This window comes from Necator americanus, chromosome IV (genome assembly GCF_031761385.1).
Source record: "Necator americanus strain Aroian chromosome IV, whole genome shotgun sequence".
In the NCBI taxonomy this organism is placed as follows: Eukaryota; Metazoa; Nematoda; class Chromadorea; order Rhabditida; family Ancylostomatidae; genus Necator; species Necator americanus.
Window position 1 is genome coordinate 17836136 of NC_087374.1, and position 21629 is coordinate 17857764.

General features: G+C 40.7%; 1 protein-coding gene across 1 annotated transcript in view; it reads left to right on the forward strand.

Moving 5' to 3' along the window:
- RB195_001731 (uncharacterized protein) overlaps nucleotides 1–21629 on the forward strand; it is a gene marked incomplete at both ends in the record, with an annotated part of 49185 nt that overhangs the window by 20475 nt on the left and 7081 nt on the right. Inside the window, 3 exons of the mRNA XM_013448568.2 lie at nucleotides 6418–6513; nucleotides 7248–7375; nucleotides 19841–19907. Of these exons, the coding sequence (XP_013304022.2) occupies nucleotides 6418–6513; nucleotides 7248–7375; nucleotides 19841–19907 (291 nt within the window). The remainder of the gene's footprint in view (nucleotides 1–6417; nucleotides 6514–7247; nucleotides 7376–19840; nucleotides 19908–21629) is intronic.

Genomic DNA, 21629 nt, shown 5'->3' on the forward strand with positions numbered 1-21629 from the left:
TTGTGTGGTTTGCAGAGGTAGTTGCAACCGCAAAGCAATCGCGGCGCGGACATCTGCAAACATTGGAACGAATTGAACTTTTGGACAAGTTTCGAAGATCAAGTATGGATGAACTAAGATGAGCGGTCTGAGCCTATGTTCTTCTATTTTGAAGCTGAACGACAGTCGCTTTTGAATCACTGTTGCAGAACACGAGTCCTAGTTTGGATTAATTGTATGTGGTTCACATGCGATAAACTACAAAAAAGAGAACAAAAGAGATCTCTGTGTCGCCTAGAGATAATGAATCCTTGGAGTCTGAATTGTTTTCCCTTGATTTTCATCAACGGGTTAGCTCAGAAGGATTTCAAATCTGGTTCTCAAATTTTTTCTTTCCACGAAGCTTCTAGGTTGGTGATTTTAACCAAACGCTGCAGAGATATCCTATTTTCCGTTTGTCTGGTTAATTTTACTTGTTGTATAGTGCGAAGTTCCACTACTACAGCATTTCCATCTCGATTTCTTCTAGTGATCACTTCCAAATTCAGGTAGTTCTATTTTCCACATTTCCACCGAAGGAGCACAACATTTTTCACTAGGCAATTTATATCTCTTTTTCAAAAATGGGTTTTCAACCATCCAGTATGAGTTTAGACAACAATAGTTGTTTTTGCTTACAAAAATTTCAATGTTACGAAATGTCAACGGTAATTTACGGTTCTGTCCACCTCGCAATTTTCCACTCATTCGCGGTTGTTCTCTGTTGCTATTGTGAACGGTCTATTTCATTACCTCAGTGGTAGTATTAAAATAGCCAAGTTTAATTCACTCGACTCACGAGCACGTCCCCAGCCAGGCAAACGCGATTAAGATCGGAGCGCGAATTCCAGCTGCTGCAGTCCTCGGTGACGCCACGCGTCTTTTTGTGTGCTCGCGTATTTAATGTGTGAGTGCGACGCGATTTGGCCGCGATGCGACTGGCGTTCCAGTCGGTGCCAGGCATCGCACGCGACAGCGACGTTTCACTCCTTTTTTCGTGCGGCTGTGTCTATCGCCGCCGCGGCAACGATTATGGCCTCGTCGGGTCTGCTGTCATCTTGAGAGACAAGCAAGTTGGGCACGTTGCCAGCACTTTCGGCGCTGTCTACTTTGCGCTCGATTGACCAGCCGCTAGCGTGGCGATCCTTTCGTTCGTTCTTCCATTCGTTGGCTACGCGCCAAATCGACATTATGCATGCGCACAGCGGCTGTCGCATTGAATGAGTTTCGTCGACCGAAGATTGTCATCACTGCCGTCAGTGTTCGCGCTGGGCGTCGTGCCAGTCGTTACTTGTAACGAAAATGTTCATGATGACAACAACACACGCATCGAACATGAATGCCTGATTCCGAGAAAGACCAAACACTTGTCTCGTTTTGTGCGGACGCTACGCGCTTGAACAGGATCATTGTCGGGTCGTCTGGTAAACTGCCTACGTTCCGAAAGGTGTATAAATCGGTGTTCACAACCTCAAGAGGGTCTAACGAACCACCCTGTTCTTGGAGAAAGTGAAGGTCTTCAGGTGGTATAATTGTACAAGTAGGTGTAGCCCACGTCTTCAAATCTTGCGCTATTAGTCTTTCCTCCGATGCTTGCTGAAGTCATGTGCTGCATGGATGTTTAGCTTTTTTGTCTCGAAAGGCGTTCTGAGGAGAGCGTGTTCACGTGTTTTATGTATGGAGTTCACGTTCCAACTAGCTTTATCATTCAGTTCTGCCAGTCTATCAGAAGTTATTTCGGTAGCTAGCGTAACCGTAGTCACATCATGCTGCTGGGAAAATTCCTCTTTCTTGAGAAATTGTGTTCCGAAATGTGTAGCTATTAGAATTGCAGCGAATGGACCAATAAGGCTTTCGTTTGCAATAGTGAGTTAACGCGTAAACGAATCAACTATGTATGAAGGCAACAGGAAAATTTTGCATTCCCATTGATGAATTGTGGGCAATTTCTCATTGTGGCAGGCAATTATTCAATGGATGTGTTTTTCCTCTTCTGGTCCGGAAACGACTAAATGATCTCATCCATGAAAATGAAGCCTATGACCAGGCACCTGCGCATGCAAGGAGCGATGAAGACGGTGGCGAGTATAATTGCATGTTGCATGAGCACTATCAGTCCAGCCAGTCACTCATCATATCACCTTCAACCACCATTGCTCGTCCTTAAAGGCATCACCCCACGAAGTACGGGTTTCAGGTGTAGTATTCGTATACGGGATGGAGAGGAGGGGGGAGGGGGGATTCCGTCCATTTCTTCCTAATTGCCGTAAAAAACGGCCCGGAAGATGCGGCGCGTACACAAGGCTGGCGCGCTCCAGCCGAACTCCTTGTACAAAATAGTGCGCCAGAACATCCGAAGCCGTATCTTCCGGGCCGTTTTTTACGGCAATTAGGAAGAAATGGACGGAATCACCCTACTCTCCATAATCTGCTATCCCGTATACGAGTACTCCACCTGAAATCCGTACCACCTCAGATTCGTGTAGTAATGCTTTTAATATATCCAGGGAGATAGTATAACGAAGAACGAAACTCTGTTTCGCATCTTTGCAACAAGATGACTCAAAGATAAATGGTCATTTCGTGCCTGTTGCTAAGGAAAGAAAGTTCAAGTGGAATGTGAAGTGTGTTTTTTTCGTCGAGAACGAAGAGAGCTTGTCGAGATTCGCGATTAGACGTTGCGTTGCGTTGTTGGTGTTGCGAAACTGGATTGGTCAGAGAGAGCCCTTAGGCGAAAGAATTAGAATTCACCGTGAGCTCTCTCTGGTCCAAAAACGTGCGCATGGTAATGACAGAGTTCGACATCGTCGCCAACTAAAAGTGTAACCCTTTTTATACAAATTAACAAGTAACAGCTTAGGGGCATACTGTAGTTTTTGAGTTGTGAAGATTGGACCCAGAGTCTGAGGCGAAAGAATTTCGCGATGTCGATGACGGCTGGCATTGCCCATAATTCCATTTTAGGCGTGATATATTCAATGGCAGAAAGCAAAGCCGGCTTAGTTATTGGTTCTTTGTCAAAACTTGCTAGTTTTGGTGGATAGCTGAAGTTTGAGGTTTCTAGAGCAATTCCAGAGGCAACGAACCCTTTCATGAACACGCCGACAACCGTGCGACCCATTGGTCGCTCACTTCTTAAGATATGATTTTTTTTTGCAGAATGCCGATACATTGAATGTTTGCAATTAGTATATCAGCATGTCTTTGTTTGTTCTTCAAAATAGTTATTTATAACATGGAGAAACGGTAGGGCAGGGAAACACCTCTTTCATTACCGCAATTTTATCCTTATCTCTCTCTCTCTCTCTCTAGTGGTCAAATTCCACATCGAACACCTAGAATTAATCGTTGTCATCTTTTTGTTTAGAACATCTGTCAGATGTGTGTCGAAATCACCGACTATTAATGAGTCAGAAGAAAAAAATCCAAGCAACACTGCAGCCACATTCTGCATATAACGCATAAATACATAATAATTTAAAAAAAGAATCTAAGGTGTCTGTCTGATTCTCTTTCATAGAAGAACGGAGATATTGACTATTCTATTTTTCTGTAAATATATTCCATTGGAAAAGAGCATTGTATTATTGCTATATGTGAATCGTAGAATAATCACATTATTTTTAGGAGTTGGAGTGATTTAAAATAAAGAAATTAAATAATGGAGCTTAAGGAGGAGTTACCAGCAGGTTCCGAGAACGTTACGGTATGGGTTCAGTTCGTGAATTCAAATTTCTTATAATGCAAAACAACCACATCCAGGACTTCTCTAAAGACTAATCTTTGAACTCCGTATGAATTGCTTCATGGTTCGAATATTTCCTTAAGTATCAATTTTTTCCTGCCTTGAAATCACAGTAGTTTGCGGACCCAAGTGGATTGAAATGTTTGTGGAAAAACAACGAACTTTGTCTTGTCTGAGCAAGTCTACTCTCCCCAAACACACATCCACCAAAATGTTCAGATCCTAAGCGTAGTCAGTGCAGCTGCTTTTCGGAGTGTCAGTTTGCGAAGGCGCTGGTTGTGTGAAATCGCAGGTGTTATGTGATTATGTGTGTTCGTTCTAGATTTGGCGGATCGGATCAGCTGCGCCTGGAAACAGCAACAACGAATGATCTAAGCTTTCTTTTTTTCGCTCGGAACTTATGTACAATCTAACTCTGGGATTGAGACATTCCTGCGAAAGCACTCTGTGTGTCTCTATGTTCATCTCTCATGAGCCGCTTCCCTGGAATTAATGTAGACTTCAAACGAATTTTTAATAGAGACATAAGAAAGGTGTCGTGTTTTGTTAAGTATGAAAGAAATGGAAATCTCATTGTTAATTGCAGTACTCAGTGTAGTTTTTGGATTTGGATCGGTCAAATGTATCAGCACCGAATACACACTCTCCTTTGAGCGCGCACAATTCCTTTATTTTGCGCGGTTGAGTTACATTCGAAGGTACAGGAAACACTGTTTTTAGATTGTGTCACCTAAATTTTGTTCGATAATCAATCTGTACTAAAACCCTACCAAGGTTAAGATCTTTTGAGTACGATACAGTTTCACCCAATGTGATGTTAATTGGACTCCAAAAAAAAAGATGTTCAACTGCTTCTTTCGACGATTTCGCTGAACATAAGAGTAGAACCAATGCTTCTTCTGCAAAGGAGGCTACAGTCACACTTCATTTCTTATCTTTTTCATTGGCCTCATTCAGTGCACGAAACTATTTTACAATTCCGATAATGCCATATGTTTTCATGGATGACGTACAGCTATGAGAGGGCCATAGAATGAAGGAAATGACCTTCTAAACCATTCGCCCGTGAGCGCCAGCCAACGTCATGCGAGAACGGAATGACGCGAGAGTTCAATGTGTTTTGGTGCTGGGATGAATTGAAGGCCCGACATCCTTGAAACTACAAAAACTAGAAGTTTTTGTAGTTTTAAGGAGAAGAGAATGACCAACTATGACCCATTAGGAAACGAATTTCATTTCCTAGCTTGTTTTTTCGACTGCATGAATCTACGCTTTTTAAAAGCACACTACGTTCCATTATGAAATTGATGTTCATAGTGGAGTCAATAGGCTGGCCTAAACTTGAATCAGAAGTGAGACTGAAGTGAAGTTTTTATTGTCGTGAAGCTGTCATCTTTGACGCTCTTATTTGATTCTATACGGAAGCAGAAAGGGAAGCAAGGGCGTTACCTCAGTGAAACTACGTTTTGTGATGGTTATTAAAACGATAAAGGATAAAGTCACTGGCGTATCAATCCGCTTGGGATGCGCCAACGCGTTTTACTGGAATTTGTAATCATTGAGGTTTTTTGGAGCGCGTGTTGGCGTGTACAGTGACTTGCGGGGGCAGCGGATGATCAAGTCAGTGTTCTCATCCTCCCAGACAAGTCTGGTACCAAGTTATGGACCCCGGAAGGATGTAAGGCTTGGTTTGCACTATGACGGTTTCAATCCCTCGAAATAAAAAATATATTGCATAAAATTTACAGGGATTTCAAGCCTAGCATCGTAGCACTGTTCAGTGACATTTCAATGGTTCATAAGTTGAAAAACGTCTCGATGATTGCTTTCCTTTTCGTATTATTATGGTAGAGCTGAACTAAAAAGCCTTTACTTTCGCGAAGTCCAAGAAGCGAATGAATAATTATTCCTTGAATAGAAATAGCTAACTGCTTGGGCGATTAGCTATTTCTTGCAATATTTTTGCTAGGGCAATTTTTTCTAGGAGATATTAAGACGTATTGCTTGCTGTTTGTGAAATGTACTACGTACAATTTTGATAGTGTTCAGTATTTATCAAAATGTTCCGTTTTTTTATTTGAGTAAAAATCCGTGAACTAGTCATTTGACATAACAACTACTGCGACGCGACAATTTTGTGTGACCTTATTGGCTGTGAAGCAAACATTTTAAATCTCTATTCTATAAGAGCTACTTGAGTCACGTATAGCATTAGCGTGCAGTGTGAGAATAGACAACCTAGAAGTCCTAGAAGGCCTTTTGCAACTGAGAATCTACAAGAATTCCTCACGCCGATGAGGCCACCACCGAAAACATCTAGTGCGTGATAAATTGTAAACAAAGCTGACACATTTCCTATATGTCAATGTTCGCGACAAGTTTCTATTCCCTAAGGGTAGTTTCAGTAGAAGCGGCGGTCGTTCCGCGATGGAGCTGAGCTCTATTTATCTTCGGAGAGGTTATCGTCCGTTCACAGGATTCCTGGGGACGAATGCATTGCCATTTCTCTTCCTGACAAATGACGTTCCACCTAGAGTCCCGGATGTAGAGCGTTTCATCATAATTTGCCTGACGAGACATAACTAAGTATGGCGAAACCGGACGCAAAATCCACGATCTTCTATACGCAGTACTGAAGATTTTCTTTGTTCCAGGGTCAGTGCGAGAAAGGTTTTCGAAGGCTAACTAAAGATCAGCCAGTGGGATTAAAGTACATTGGAATTGTGCTAAATCTGATTAGGGAAGTGACGGTGAGTTGAATCTAAATACATATATTAAAGGGGGAGAGTCAACTTTCATTTTAATGGTTTTTCTTCACTTTACGATTCTAGTTGGTCTTGACTTCCATCCATCTAATTTTTGTGCAATATTCAATGGGAAAGATGTAATTCGATCTCACTGTCCTTGTGTATTGCGGATTCGAGAAGGTTGACGTATTTTTAGTTTTCTTGTGAAGTCAAAGTGTAGCCCTGTAGTAGCATAAATGTGCACATTTTTGTTCAAAACTCACTTTTGGTTTAACCTAGAAGGAAAGAAAAAATCACTAGTTAGTGATCTTTTTCTTCCCTACTTGGTTAAATTCAATTCATTCATGGAATTCATCGCTGAGAGGTCTTTGAAGGCTGATTAATGTGGTGGAAGTTGACCTTCGTGTATTTTCAGAGTGTTATACAAGTTAAGTTTTATACATACGGAAATTAATAACATTACAAGTTTAAGAAATCCTTACTATTAATTCTGCACTTATTGTAGAAGGAAAGGCAAGAAAGAGAGTAGGAAAATATACGAAGAAAAAATTGAACGTAATCCGAAAATGATTTTTGCTGTGGGTTTTTATAACGTTTTTTTTTTGCCGATTCATTTACGTGTCTTACGTCTTTTACTTTGCTTATTCAACATTTTCTCTGGTTTAGATGTTGCTTCTTCAATTTGATTAGTTTTTTTGAAATTTCTCTTAGTGGATTTTGTGCTTCAAAGATTCCAGGATGCATTCGGAAACGTGCATGAACTACGGGTCCGAGCATTACCGCTAACTGAAGAGAACAAGCCAAAAGCGTTCGTTCATTGGGTGTCAAGTCCAGCAACGGCGGAAGTTCGATTATATGACAGATTGTGAGTGCTGTGTCCCATATTTGTTCAACCTCATCACGTAATGTTTGCCGAGAGCAGCTCCACGCCGTGACCCCGAATATTTCACGTCGATCAACAAGCTGCATTCACTGCCATGCGTTGTGGGGGCGGCTGGGTGCTTAATGTCTCCAGCGCAGCAACAGCCACCAAGAACAGACGGCGACAGAAATCCACCACGTTGTTGTCGTACTGCATGGTACCACACTGCTCTAGCAACAGGAGCAGCAGCAGCTATAGTGCTCAAGTTATTTGTAGGAGGATGTCCAGCAGTGTAACTCATTAATCATGCGACTCACGAGAAATTCATGAACAACTTCCTGGTGGTGTGTTTACGAACTGATGTGGTGTGAAATTCGCGTTAAGTGACTCAAAAAGTTGAACTGAGCCTTTCCATAGTTTGCAAGATAACGTTGTCCTTCAGTGAAGGATCAGGATTTAAGAAAGCGATGAAGTTGGGTCGAAAGCGTATAGGAAATGGCATATTTCTATCTTTATTTCCCATTTTACAATATTTGCAGTTTTCTAAGGAAAAAGTCCACAGATTTTTTTTTCTGTTTCTTTCCCTGCTTCTGAGAGAGGCTCCTGAAGTAGGCATCAATGGCGCAGATCATTTGCACATGTTGGACCCCCGATTTTTTGATCCGATTCTTCAAAACTATTGCAATTATATGATATTTTTGTTTGTTCTTTTTTTTTGTGGTCCTTCCTCATCTCTTAAGATCTTACTCTTGAGAATTAATACATTGCGTTCAAAAATCCAGAAACCCAAAGTCTGGTCCTATTGCTCTTTTCAAAAAGAAAAATGCTGCGGACAAATTTAAACAACAGATATCAAGTCAATTTCATTCTCCTAGCAGAAGAATATTCCATATTTTCGTTACCAGAAAACGACCATGCCGGAAATATAAATTATGTTTCTCTTCTTCTCTTCTCGACAGTGTAATTGATTTGGTGCTATATTGTATTTTCGACCAGAGAAGATTCCAACGTTCTTAACCGTAGAATGTTTCGACTTCTTTGCCGCCTTTGCAGCTGCTAGTTTTGTTTCTTTTCTTGCAATGGAGAGCATCATCTTATTTTTGCGACTGTGTTCTCGCATGGATTTATTTTCCGCCTTTCTTAGTGCGGTCTAGACATTTTTAAACCACATTAATTATTATGATCGAAGAGAATTTTTTTCTTTTTCGATGTCCTTAGAAAAGTCGACGTTAGATGAAATAACAAATGGATTTCTAACGGATGCACGTTGTCGGTAATATGTTTCACACGAACTTCACATGGGATTGTGATTGCTCAAAAAATAGCAGTGAGAAACGTCCTCTGTCATTTCCTTCCCTCTTTTTACATTATTGCGATTTTGCCATCATTCAGTCGGTGAACAGGAAATGTTTCATTTGAACAGTGTTATATAAAAATTGTTCAATAGAATATCATTTAATTTTGCCCACTCATTGCACTTATGGGATTTAATAAGAGTGGCAAATGTGGTGTTTTTGATAATGTATTTTTAGGGTTAGCTTTTAAATGGCGTGATATTTGAAACTTTGGACCCGTCTTCTCTTATTCTTGGAAATCACTGGAAATGGAATTTTAACCAGATATTCTTGCACTCTGAATAGAGAGACATTCTCCTTTGGGCTGCAAACACAAGAAATTATGAATGAACCTGCCTTACTGGACGTCTGTCTCGTATTTATACAAAAATTCACCTTTTCTTCGATAATATCTGCATTCGCAGTGTGTTTTGTTAGATCTGAGAATCTTACAAACAACCAGGTTAAAGTTCAAAAAGAAGCTTACTTCAGCATTTTCTATCTCAGGGAACGAGTGAGACTAGTAAATTTCACTTATTTTTCAGCGTAAAAAAATTAGATGGAGTTGTTAAAGAGTATTCTGGTCGGCCGAAAAAAAAAACAAAATAACAACAATAAAATAAGAACTTATATAAGTCGTTAAGTTTCTACCTTTTTTTCTTGTGGTTGTCAAAAATGAACACTTTGGTTGCTTTTGAAAGTGAGCTATTGTACAGTTTTAATGTAACGTAGATCAGACAGAGTATCATTGGCGTTCAAATTGCATGGAATTTTCCAGGAAAGAACCAAACTATTTATTCCTTTCATAAGAGTTCTTCATAAGTGGCGAACCTTTCATCGAAAAAACTCATGAAATTATTTTACTTATGAGACTTCAATAAAAATTAAATTCATTTGGTGTCAAATCCAGCTGTTGTTTCCTTAGAATTACAGCTTCAAAAAACCACTTCATAGATGGAGTCAATTGCACCTAGTTTCAGTTGCATGGTTGAGTTCACAGCTTACTAGTCTTCAGATCTTGGACATTGGATCTTGTCGTTTCACCCGTAAGCTGATAATTATATTTGGGTCCACTATGAAGCGTTGCGAACTCGTGTATCGAAACAATCTACATCATACCGAAATTTGAAATTTGATGAAATTGAAAACATTTTGTGTGCGACACTGCTTCATGTTCACTGCGCAGAATACAATACATGGCGATACTTCATGACTTTTATAGTTGTTTGAAAATTGAAAGCAGCATATCACGATTTTCTTTCCGCACATCTCTCCCTTGTCGTCGCAGAAACGTGTGCTCCTTGCCTTTTTTCACGACGATCTCAATCTCCACTCTTCTGCACATGCCACATCCAAGAACGAACGGTCGAAGATCAGTTATGTGTTATTCATCAGCCTCTTCAAGTAAAATCAGTTGATAGGAGAGCTGCTGAGGGAGCCGGAACCCGTTTAGGAGAGTTCTAACGCATCTCGTAAGAACTAAAGCGGTTTCCAGGCCGTTTTTTTTACGACGATTAGGGAAGTATGAGCAGAAGTATATGCTGGGTTCCACAATCCACTACTTGAACTCTACGCTTTGAGAGTTGAACCAGTTTTAGGTTTCGAGAGGATTTTCCCAAATGTCGCTCCGAAAACTTGAAGGTCTGTTGTTGCGAAGGAACGATTAAATGGTGGGCATTTCCTGCCGGCTTTCCTAGGCTTCCCTCAAGAATCTTCCGTCTATGAATACTGTGAAATCGTAAAACAGCACTGTTTTCCTTCCGAATAGATCCAAATCATACTTGGCAACTGTTCTTCTTACCTCAGCGTCGTTGTGGTCGAAAAGAGCTACTGCGAAGCAGTTTTTATATTGTTCATCTCATTGGGTGTCAACGATATCGGTATTGAATTAAGTCCGGTTTGAGAGGTGCGGTTTAATTGCTACGGAATTAGTCTTACACTGCTCTTGTGACAAGCTCTTATTCAAGCACAGAATTCTATTATAACTGGCTGGGTTTTAAATTCCTGTGGTGGTCAAAGGAAAAGACAAACAGAGATTCATTACCCTACTTTTGTGAGCGCTTCGCATAAACGCAATTGCACCTATTTCTATACATCGTTTAAGGAAATGGCCTTTCTTTCTTCTTAGCATGACAATTGTAAGTATAAGTGAAAGGAATTCTACATCCAACGCTGGTGAGAACCATTGCATTGTGCGGTTGTTCAGACTTCAGTATGATAATTGCTTGAACCAGACTGGCACGGACTGTGCTTTCTTTTAGAATTGAAAGCGCCGGTGCTTACCTAGCTCAATTTGTTTTCCAGTGACAAAATCAGCATTCTGGAATATCTTTGTTGTACCAACTATTTAGTTTTGTAACCTCCAAAAGTTCTTTTTTTTCGTCTTACAGACCCAGTGGACCCTTCGGACCAACTTCATCTTTAATATTTTTTGGACCAAGTCAGATTCTCACCTATATAAAACCTGAAGCAAAGGGTAAGATTCTTGAAGAATTTCACTGTTGCCTTACAGTAAAATTCTTTTGGAAATATGAAAAACAGAAGCACATATGCATCTAGCAATAATTATATCCAACCACATTACAAAGTGTTCCCTCTGTATGTCTAATGACGCAAAGGAAATGCGACAATACTCCTGGTTTTGATGGAGAGCCTACAGATTCGCACAGATTTTCCTAAAGGTACAGATTTCCATTCAACATCTAGTGTATCGTTCAATATATGGTTCGGAAAGGGTTTTGAAAGGTCTTTGAACGATCGATAGGAAAATGTTGAGCGAATTTTAATTAAGTGTCTGTTATTCGCTAAGTGGTTAAGCGCAGAAAATGTCGTGAACTGGCCTACTGCCCACAAATTGTTCGTTTTTCCAATTTACGAGGAGGACCGTGGGTTTCTTTACATTGCAACAGACACCGCATGCACACAGAAAATTTATCCGTTTTCTGCAAAATCGGCGCAACGAGATCTTCACTTTCTGTAGGGAACTACAGGCAATAATATCTATTTGAGTTCCATCCAAAGAGGTTGTTTTGGTTTATTTGATAATGTTAACCCAATAACTAACCTCTTCGTACATTAGCATTGAAACTCGATTTAGTTCTCGGGAGTACCGTAGGTTCTCCGTAGTTATCTTATGTAAAGTTTGATTGGTCTCCTTTAATTCCCCAATTTTAAACAACCAGTGGAACTACCTCCAAATGTCTTTTCCTTGTATGTTCAGTTATGTCCAGTGGTGGATCTTTTCCTTGTATGTTCAGTTATGTCCAGTGGTGGATCTTTCTGCTGCAGGGGAAGCTTGGAATTCGGCGAATCGCAACATCGCCGTTTTTACGATGTTTGGTCAGCCTAAGAGTTTTTTTGAGCACTGCGACGTGTCTGCAAAGTTCCTCGTGGACAAGGACAACTCTTGTTATTTTTTTCTTCTCTGCAATCTTTTTTTTTTGAGTTTTCCTCTCTCATGTGAAAGTCCCTGTTCACATGTATGTCGAATCACTTCGTTCCTCGTTAATCTATATTGCTGACGGTGAATCACCTGAAAATCAGATGGTATATGCTGACGCTATCGCAGTTAGAGTGGCATGGTGCGCAAATCGTGCCGGATTATCACAGACTACCGCCATCATCACAGCAGTGGTGCGACGGCGACCACTACTTATGTTGACTAGATCACATCCAAATGCGCTTATGTCTATGCGACACAAGCTGCTCTATCGTTGCTGGTGGAACTGATGTTATATCTGTCTTTGCACGGAATATATTAGATTATCTACGTCCGAAGAAATCAGCGCACGTGATGCCGTAATTGAATTAGTCGCCATTTGAGAGTGGACAGAGCATCATATTTGAATTTTGCTGGTAATCAGATTAGACCGTGTAAAAAGTTGGTGGAAAAGACGATGAGATAGTTCTGGAGGATTGTGTTCTTGTGACTCTCCTGGATTTGTATACTTCATCTCTGTCCCGAATAGTTCTGAGTTTCTCATATCTTAGAGCGGCAGAACAAAGAATTCGGCAAAATTGTTGAAATCATTTTGCTCTTCGAGAGCAGATCCGAACAGCAACTTTCAAAAAATGCATGTTCCTATGGGAATAAACTACGGGAAATTGCGATAATTGCAGTATTTTCACTGTTTGCATGTCCTCAAAGTCAAACTGCCATGAAGAAAATAGAAAGATGAGGCTGTGATGCATCATTTTCTTATCTAGTCTTATTATTGTACCAGGAATTTGTGCGTGGATGTCATCGAGAAATCCAGAAAACAAAATTAAAGTACATCTGTCAACGGGACACAATTCTATCCGTCGGGATTCCAAGAGTAAGGAATGCGGGATGAGAAGGTCCAGGATCCGCCACAAACTTATGTTTCGGATATAGACAGCAAAAATATACTGGCCACTTTTTTTTCTTCTGTCTACAGAACGCTTTCAAACTGTGACTATCTGACCCCGCTGGGATTTTTCTTAAGTAGCTGTATACCTTGTGAGCTTCAGCAACAGGCTGGTTTAGAATATATCACGGCGCAACGCTGTCATCTTCGGATAAATTTTTCACTTAATCACTAAATTTTATCTAGATCTCTTGCCTAGCTTCCGTTCCCTTTTCCTATTCGCAGCAGGACACGGACATTCACTTCGCGAAAACAGTAGCAACAAAAATTACAGAATTATCGTTGTTGTCGACTGTTTTTTCGCGTAGGAAATACATCCTTTGATAGTTTATCCTTTTGTGTTGTTTACTTGCAGTAGTATTTCTGGATTCTTACTACTCGTGCTCTTGAGACTATTTGGATGTTCTTGTTGGGAGCAGAAATATCACTCTTCATCTCCTACACAGACCCTGTTGTTGATGTTTGTAATCCAGAGTACCCACGAAAACATTGAAATATTCGCGTGAACAGCATTGTGTGAAGTGGAATGTTGACTCTTTCTTTATCTAAATAGTGGTGGTTTTCCTTCCTCAACATACAAACAATTCATCGAGAAGTGCTGAAAAGTCTATTGGAGTTTTGAATAAAATGAATTCTCTTCGATGAACAGGATATTGACGAAAGCTAAGATAAGGATGCTTAGTCTGGATTGGATTGGATTTCTATTGGGTGAGTGCACTCTTTTTTAAAGTGCACAGTGTGCTGAGGTTTCAAGAGCACTCAATTTTGGCATGCAGCCCAACGCGCAAAGGTTACGTTTCCTTAATGCAGCAGTTTTCTTGTGACGTTAGCAGCCGCGATGCGAAGACGCTATTTGGGTTTGAAAAAAAATATTTTGTGCGGAATTGCGACGGGACAGTATGACTTCTTCGTTTCGATCTTTTTCCTTCTTTGATATTCTTTGAAACAACAGCGGATATAAGAATGTGGTGCTTGAAAACCGGTTTGCTGGATCCAAGAATTCGATTCCACTTCCCCGAAAGGTCTTTTCTATTACTTAATTGAGTAGATTCACTATCATCATTGTTGTTCTTTTCGATGCTACGGTTTCGACACGAGAACCTGCCAAAATTTGATTGTACGCGCATCCCTACAGGAGACAGGTAGCGGGTTCAGTTAGCCATTTGAAGGTTGTTGAGGAGTGCTGGGAAGTTGTTTCTTGTTGAACGGTTTTTATAGCATAAGAGTCGCATCATAACAGCTCCGCACGACCTCCGTGCCAGCAACGAAATGGCATCTGGTGTTTGGCGTATGAGTTCAGCGTAGTAGCGTACAGCGTTTTGATCCCGATCTGATATGTTTTTCCTCCGTTCGTTCGTTGTGAGAACCTCAACCACGTTGCAATGTTGATATCTAATGTTTTCTACCAATGTTCCTGATTAACCACAAAGATATGAGGAGATGAGTGAGATCAGAAGTCCGACGAAAAGCTTTAGAGTCGCCAAATTTGAAAAGGCATGTCAAGCAAGAAAATGTTCTGTAATATCCAGATTGGCTTTGAAACATGGATTGAATGCTTTTCGCAGATTTTTTTGCTACATTTCGTAGTATGTTCATCCAAAGATGTGGAGGCTTTTGGATTTGATATTTAACAATAAAATGCAAACTTTTGCATTTTGCTGTTGAAGGAAATTTGCTCTTCATTTTCATTCGATATAATTCTTCTTTATTTATTTATTTTTTTTTTGGACGGTGCTAGTGGTAATACTGTCATGCTGAGGACGAATTCTCGCTATCCTTCCATCGGTTAGCTGATGGTTTGAATTATGCACATGACTGGGAATTGCACATAAAAGTTTTTATTACTTCTTAAGTGACTAACCGTTTTTAATGACCTCATTTTTCCGCCCTTTTCCCGATGAACAACAATGGCGCCAAAGTGGTAATAGTATTGTGACTGATATATTAGTGATATCGCTCTTTCATATTATTCTTTGAAAAAAAAAGCTGATAAGAAACTATGTTAACGTTATTTCAGCGACTTTGGTCGTCGATTTAGAGGAGAGGATTTTTCTGCAAGAAAAAGAATCTCTATTCTCCCATCTTCTAACCACTTACTTCGCCCCTCCGACATACGCTGAGACAAGCGGCGCCGATGTTCTTGAGGTCGAGAGAGGTGTGCAGAGGAACAGATGATTTTACTTGTATCCCACTTGAAAGTACGTTTGAGGACGTACACACCATGTGATTACATACAACCCCGTACTTCCGGTCGGCCCTGTTCGTGTTAGTGTTTGCCGTTGATTTCACCGCTCTGTGCAAGAGCGTCACGTGCATACCGCGGCTGCTGCTGTGCAGTTACGGCGCTGGCTTCTTGTCGTTCGTTTGCGATATGTTGTACGAAGACGAACGGCGTGTTGCCGATTACATCCCGCCGTGAAAAATTCATGATACCTAGGAGAGAGAGAGAGAGCGATTGAACATCAACCATAATAGTTGGGAAACCTGTGGATTATGTGGAACAATTGTGCGAAGTACTCCTAAGGGTACCCATAGGGAAATTATTACGTTAGGATCAAACGACCAGGATTTCCTACATGAGAATTGCTCTAGCAAAACTACCTCTTTCTATGAAGCTCTAAAACATTATCTCTCCTCTGAAGCCGAAAGACTGTACGCTGCTAGCTGCCATTAGGAATATGATTAGACTTTCGTTTGTTTATCAAATCTTTAACCTCGACTCTTCTGGATTAATTGCGGCAAAATACTGATTGAATTATGAAGATCACCCACGTGATCATTCTTTTTCATTTCGCCAACGACTATTACTGTATTGGTAAAATCGTTTTTACTAGAAGATAGAAACGTATAATGAATTAACGAACTTCAAAATGTATCCATTTCAACGAAATGACGGACGTTGTTGTCGAAGCCAGAAGAAGGCGTAGTAAAATGGCTTATGGTGGGCACGAAGCCGCTATGTCTCACTACCACGTCACTAATTTAGCAATAAATATGGAACATTCTCTTGGGTCCATCGTTAATTACACATTGAGTCGTTCACAGTATACGGGGTGCAATTTTGAGAATAAATAGTCGAGACACGGACAAAAGTACGTTCGTTCTATAGTTGGACTCACATATTCTTCCTGTGTTTACTGAAAGTTTGCACTTTCTCAGTCGATTTTGAGTTGATAACTATGTTCGCAAGTACTCGTTCCCTTTCAAAGCTTTGGAAGATTTTGCTTAGTGCATCTGTGATGATATTCAGGCAGTTGTTATGCAATTATGCAATTTTCGTCTTTACCGAACGAACTCTCCCTGAACTTCGAGCGTCTCCACTTTCAACAGCCTCATTAGTCCATTAAAATGACGCATGAATATGAACAATCGCGACGTTTTCCATGCCACATGAGCGCTGTCATGGAAGCTGGAGGCTCCCTCTTTCTCTCTGGGAATGGCTTGTACTTTCCGTTCCCGTTCGTCCAGCTTTTTTGTCGAGAGTGCAATTGAACGACGGAGTGCTTTACAGCTGTGTCGTGCCTGCAGTCCATCTGCACAGTCTTTGGTCTCGTCGATGTTGCAATTCTGAGTGGAAAGTGCAGCTCGTCGGTAGTCGGACTGCTGGCTTTCAACGTTTCGTATGCATTTAATGATGGCGTCAGCGCACACTTACAATCGTATTGGTCACGCAACATATGCAACATTGAGGATGGGAGCAGATGATGCTGAGGAAGACATGTTATGTGGGTTTCAGATCATGAGAAGATCATGAGTTGGAATTTTTTGTTAGATTTCTCAACCAATAGCTAATCAGATAATCATGTTTGCATTATTAGCAGTGTAGAATTGGCAGGTTGTACAGGCGTTTTTTGCATTTGCTTCTTCCAGTTTATGCTTTCGTTGATGATGAAGAGCGCCCACATACGTCATTCAGACGGAGTGAGTGATGGTGACTGTTCTAGAGGAGATTAGCGTAGAGTTGATGTCATTCTATCCAGGGATAGATGCTCGAGAAGCACCGTAATTTGCATGGGCAATAAGCGGCTGGCAATTATCCAGTACATCACCACTGAGGAGGTGATTTATTTATAGAAGAATGAGGGTTCACATGCTCAATATCGGAAAGAAAGCTCTCCAGAGGTTGCAAGGAGGAAAGAGAAGCGTTCGAAGAATAATAGTAAACAAACAGTGGGAGTCACAAATAAAAGTAAATGCCAAATGAAAATTTTCGTGAAAATGAAATGGTATGCAATTTAACGAAGCAACACTAAAAGTATCATGCTCATTGATCCCTTCCTTCCCCTTTCACAAGATAGAAATGATCGATTTTAAATTAGAGGTACAACTGTAACTCTTCACATGAGCATTTGGTGATGCACCAATTGGACCGGTAAAACGTGCCAATTGCACCTCCAATTTCGGCAACTAGTACATTATAGTACACTTCGACAACCGAAATCATCATCTTGAACAGCTGAAGCTATGACCTGAGCGCCTCCGTGTATGAAACGGATGCTTGTTCTCTAGTAGCCTATTCTAAATTAAAAAGATAAAGTTCTAAAGTTTTCTTGCAACCTCTATGTTCAGAGATGACCGTTAATGTTTGCTCGAACTGAAAATGCTTCATATAAAAAACGCTAGAGAACTATTGCCATTTCATTCCGTCTGGTGGTTTTGAAAATTCGATGGCTGCAACCGTAAAGATTTACTCCTGTTTTTAACTCACAAAGGCTGAAGGCACCGAATTGTTAGCAACCACAGAAACACACGATAAGCAGAGCGCCTCATTTCACTGTTTTCCATTTTCTCTGAAGACACTCGAAGACGGTGTACATCTTGAGTGTTACTTCAATTCATTGCTTGGTGACGTTTGGAGATCTCTGAAAACTTACAACAATTTAGAGACAAATGTGAACAAATGAAAACAACAAACAACAACAACAGCAAACATCTAAAACAAAGGGATCCTCATCGGTGATGGTCTGGATGAAGATTAAGTAAGGCTGCTATTCTGAGTAATCATTTTTGCGTTGTGATCAAAGCTTCCGCACAAAGATCCTGAGAAAAGTGGCACTTTGGCTTGGTCTGTCTCTTTTTCGTTAATCTCTCATTCCATAACATATGATCAAGCACTCATTTTGAAGTTAGAAAAAACGATTACTTGGAAACCAACCGAATCAAAGAACTTGTGGCAACAAACTTGTGAGAATTTGCCAAAATTTGCACGTGAAAATATCTCCACATTTTACTTCCTTGACATCAACTCATTGCTCATTCCCATTCTCTTCTTTTGAAAAAATCCTGTGCATTCGAAGAATTGTTTCCTCTAATCTTTAGATGTTTTGTTCGCACGTGTGGGTCGAATCACGGCACGGATTTTAGATATTTTTTCTTTGTTAAATCCATGTATATGTCCATGGTGTGTTGGAGCGCTTAGATGGTAGTGTATTGGTGTGTGCGATGGGTAAGGTGACTAAGTGTCATCACCGCTGTTCCCATTCCACTGAGGTTTAAATGATGTCATCCGAGTTGGACACTAACACTCTCCAAATGACACTTTTATACCTTCTAACAAGCAGTCAAAAGGGAATTCACGTAAGAATGTTTGTTGTGAAATTATTGATAATGGCAAAGAAACCTGGATTGTGGAAGGCTAGGAAACCTAGGGAGTTTTTACTCGTTCTGTCTTTCTCGAAAGGTGCACTAGAAGTGTTTTAAGACTTACGGATTTTCATCTCCGATGATTCCTTAGGAAATTTTGAGCGTTGTCAGACATGGATATCCGCTAACATCTTTTACGTTTCACACTATGATCGTGGAAATCGCAAGACTTCAACATTCTATTCAAAGAACTTCACATCTCTCGTTTCTCTCTTTTTGGGTTTATCAACCCTAGCACGCTCATTTCGCAGAACGCATACGATACTTCCCTAAATGTATCCCTTCGTAAATGCTAAAAACCTTCCCTTTAGAGATCTCTTAAAAAGTAAGTTGGGCTCTCGTTGGATTGCACAGCGCAGCAGTGGCACGGACGTTTGCTTCGGGGTGCATTGCCCACGTGCTTGATTGAATTTAAAGCGGCTCCCAAAAAGTGTGTCTTAGACGCGTTTTGGGTGGTCGTTTACGATCGTCGTCCTACGCCTGGCGTGATCTTATACATGAAGTTTTTTTTTTTATTGTAAGTGTCGCTATTGCGCTAGCAAGGAGTTGGCAGCAAACGGTGACAGTTTTCGATCACATGACGAGGGCACACATCTCCGCCTGGAGCCAGCTGTTATCAGTTCTAGCATTCTGCAACATTCCATATGCCAAATTACAACGATACCGTCACAAATCATATAGACAATGAGAAGGTGATAAGCGCAACATGTGCTAGACGATTAAGGGTGCTGTCAGACTTCACCGTGTAGCAAAATGAAGCGATTGTATTTCGAAATCGGACATCACTCGATTTGAAAAGAGGTCCTACGATGATATCAGCGTCATTTAATTCGTTCGAGAAATCAAGCAGAAGAGGAGAGAATAAACCACGAAAAAGGAAAGCTCTGATGGTTTTGCTGTGCACCACCGACCGAAGGGTACCGAGCATGCGTCCCTAAAATGATAAGCGCATATTCTTGAGACAATGAGAAGTATTGAATGTCTTCGTATGTATGTAGTGAATGCTAAATCTAATAAGCGTATATCACTAATACCAATGATATCATGCTTTGATGCTAATAGGACGATTCATAAACATGTGTATGATGTTTGATTCTCTTAAGGTTCAAAAGTAAAAATCCGGAAGATCCGAATGAGGTCCCAGAAGGTTTTCTGTCGGATGTGAATAAGGTAAGGCCGTCCTCTCTCTCATCTTTTTTTTTGCTTCTTTTTTTTTACCTTCTATCCATTACTCTTGTTTATCAACTATACTTTCACAGAAATCATACGCGCTCACAAAAAAATGGGCGCTCATTATTAAATGCTAGCTTATTCATGGAAAGGAGGATGTGATTCGCTCTAATTTGTCTTTTATTTTTGTTTCCTTAAATGCAGTACACCAATAGGAGTCTATTTCTGAACGCCCATTTCAGCCATGAATTGAAGGCAGTTAGCCAGTCTGCCCGTCCACTCCTCTCGTCCACTGCCCAGCAACTGAACATCCCCAAACACTTTCGCATCTGGTGCAGTGATGGAATGTGGTTCATACTGTAACGAAATCAGCTGCATTTGCACTTTTGTGAGAAATTTCGACAACGTGCTGACTCGACCCACAGAAAATTCCTCAAATAGAGCCCTGTGCACCTTGCACTCTAGTTGTTCCGTCTCCGATTGGGAAGGCGGATGCATAGTGACCGGACCGAACGCCAACGCGGCTACTTGAAGATCTGAACGAGGTAATTATGCCGAGCAGGGCTAGAAACAGTCCCTTGCGCTGCCAAGTACGGTTTTTTTCGGAACATTTGATGGAGTTCGATGTGAAGCGCGATTTGTTGTCATCAACTACCAATTGCGACGGCCCTGCTGCACAAACATTGGCTATTAAATGCGATATATTGCGGTTTGTGTGTTCGTTCCCTTGTGTGGGAGAGAAGCGGCAGAAAAAGATGCAGCGTTCAAACGACGTCGTCGGCCGTTAGATGCAGCACCGGCAAAGCGCGTGATTTTCTGCTGCTGCATAATGGGGCTATTTGAAGAATTGATGCGAAGGATTGCTCGATTTGCTAATGGAAAAGGTACCAAGAAGATTGATTAGCACATTGGCGCTGAAATGATGCTCTCTCTATAATGTTAGAAAGAAATTAATTTTGAAGAAAACGCGACAGAAAAAATGAACTGAACGTTTTCAATCATTAAAATGCTGCTTATGAAGAACTGAATAGAAAGGGGTATCATTCTTTAGCATTTTGATGGGGAAAACCTGGGAAACATGTAAGTGGTTCTGATACAAATTATCTGGCTAAATCATGAGGAAATAAGAGCAAATCTTTCAAAATTCAGTGGGAAATAAAATCTGATTCCTTGAAATGGACGTAGTCTAATAATGAAAATGCCTTAAAAATAGGTTTTTCTTCAAGAAAGTTCCTCTTCCGGCGAAGCTTCCCGGAATACAATTACTTAGGACTGATACGACTTAATATTTGCCGCTTCTTGTACCGCTTAGGTATTACGCGAGTTTGCTTGTAAATGAAGAGGTTTTTGACGCTATCGTACATATTTCGTTTGCAGCTGAACAGGAATTAATGCTTTCATAACAAACTCTGATTCCTTAGCAGATTGCCATTTTCGAGTCGCACTCTCGCGCCCTTATCAAGTTCGTGTAGATCCGTTAGTTCAGTAGCACCATGGAGCGCTGGAAATTATGAGTTGGCGGCGAAGAATACTTCAGAGGTCCGGCTTATACAAATAAGCGCTATTAGTTCGGTAGCTCATCATGATTTAATAACAATTGTGCAAATAAATTTACTAAGTTCCTTGGGTGGGAGTTACACCATTTGAGATGCTAGAAATTAACTAATTGAGAACTTGAGGGGCTCTAAAGAAATCATAACTCATAACGAATTTATTCCGATT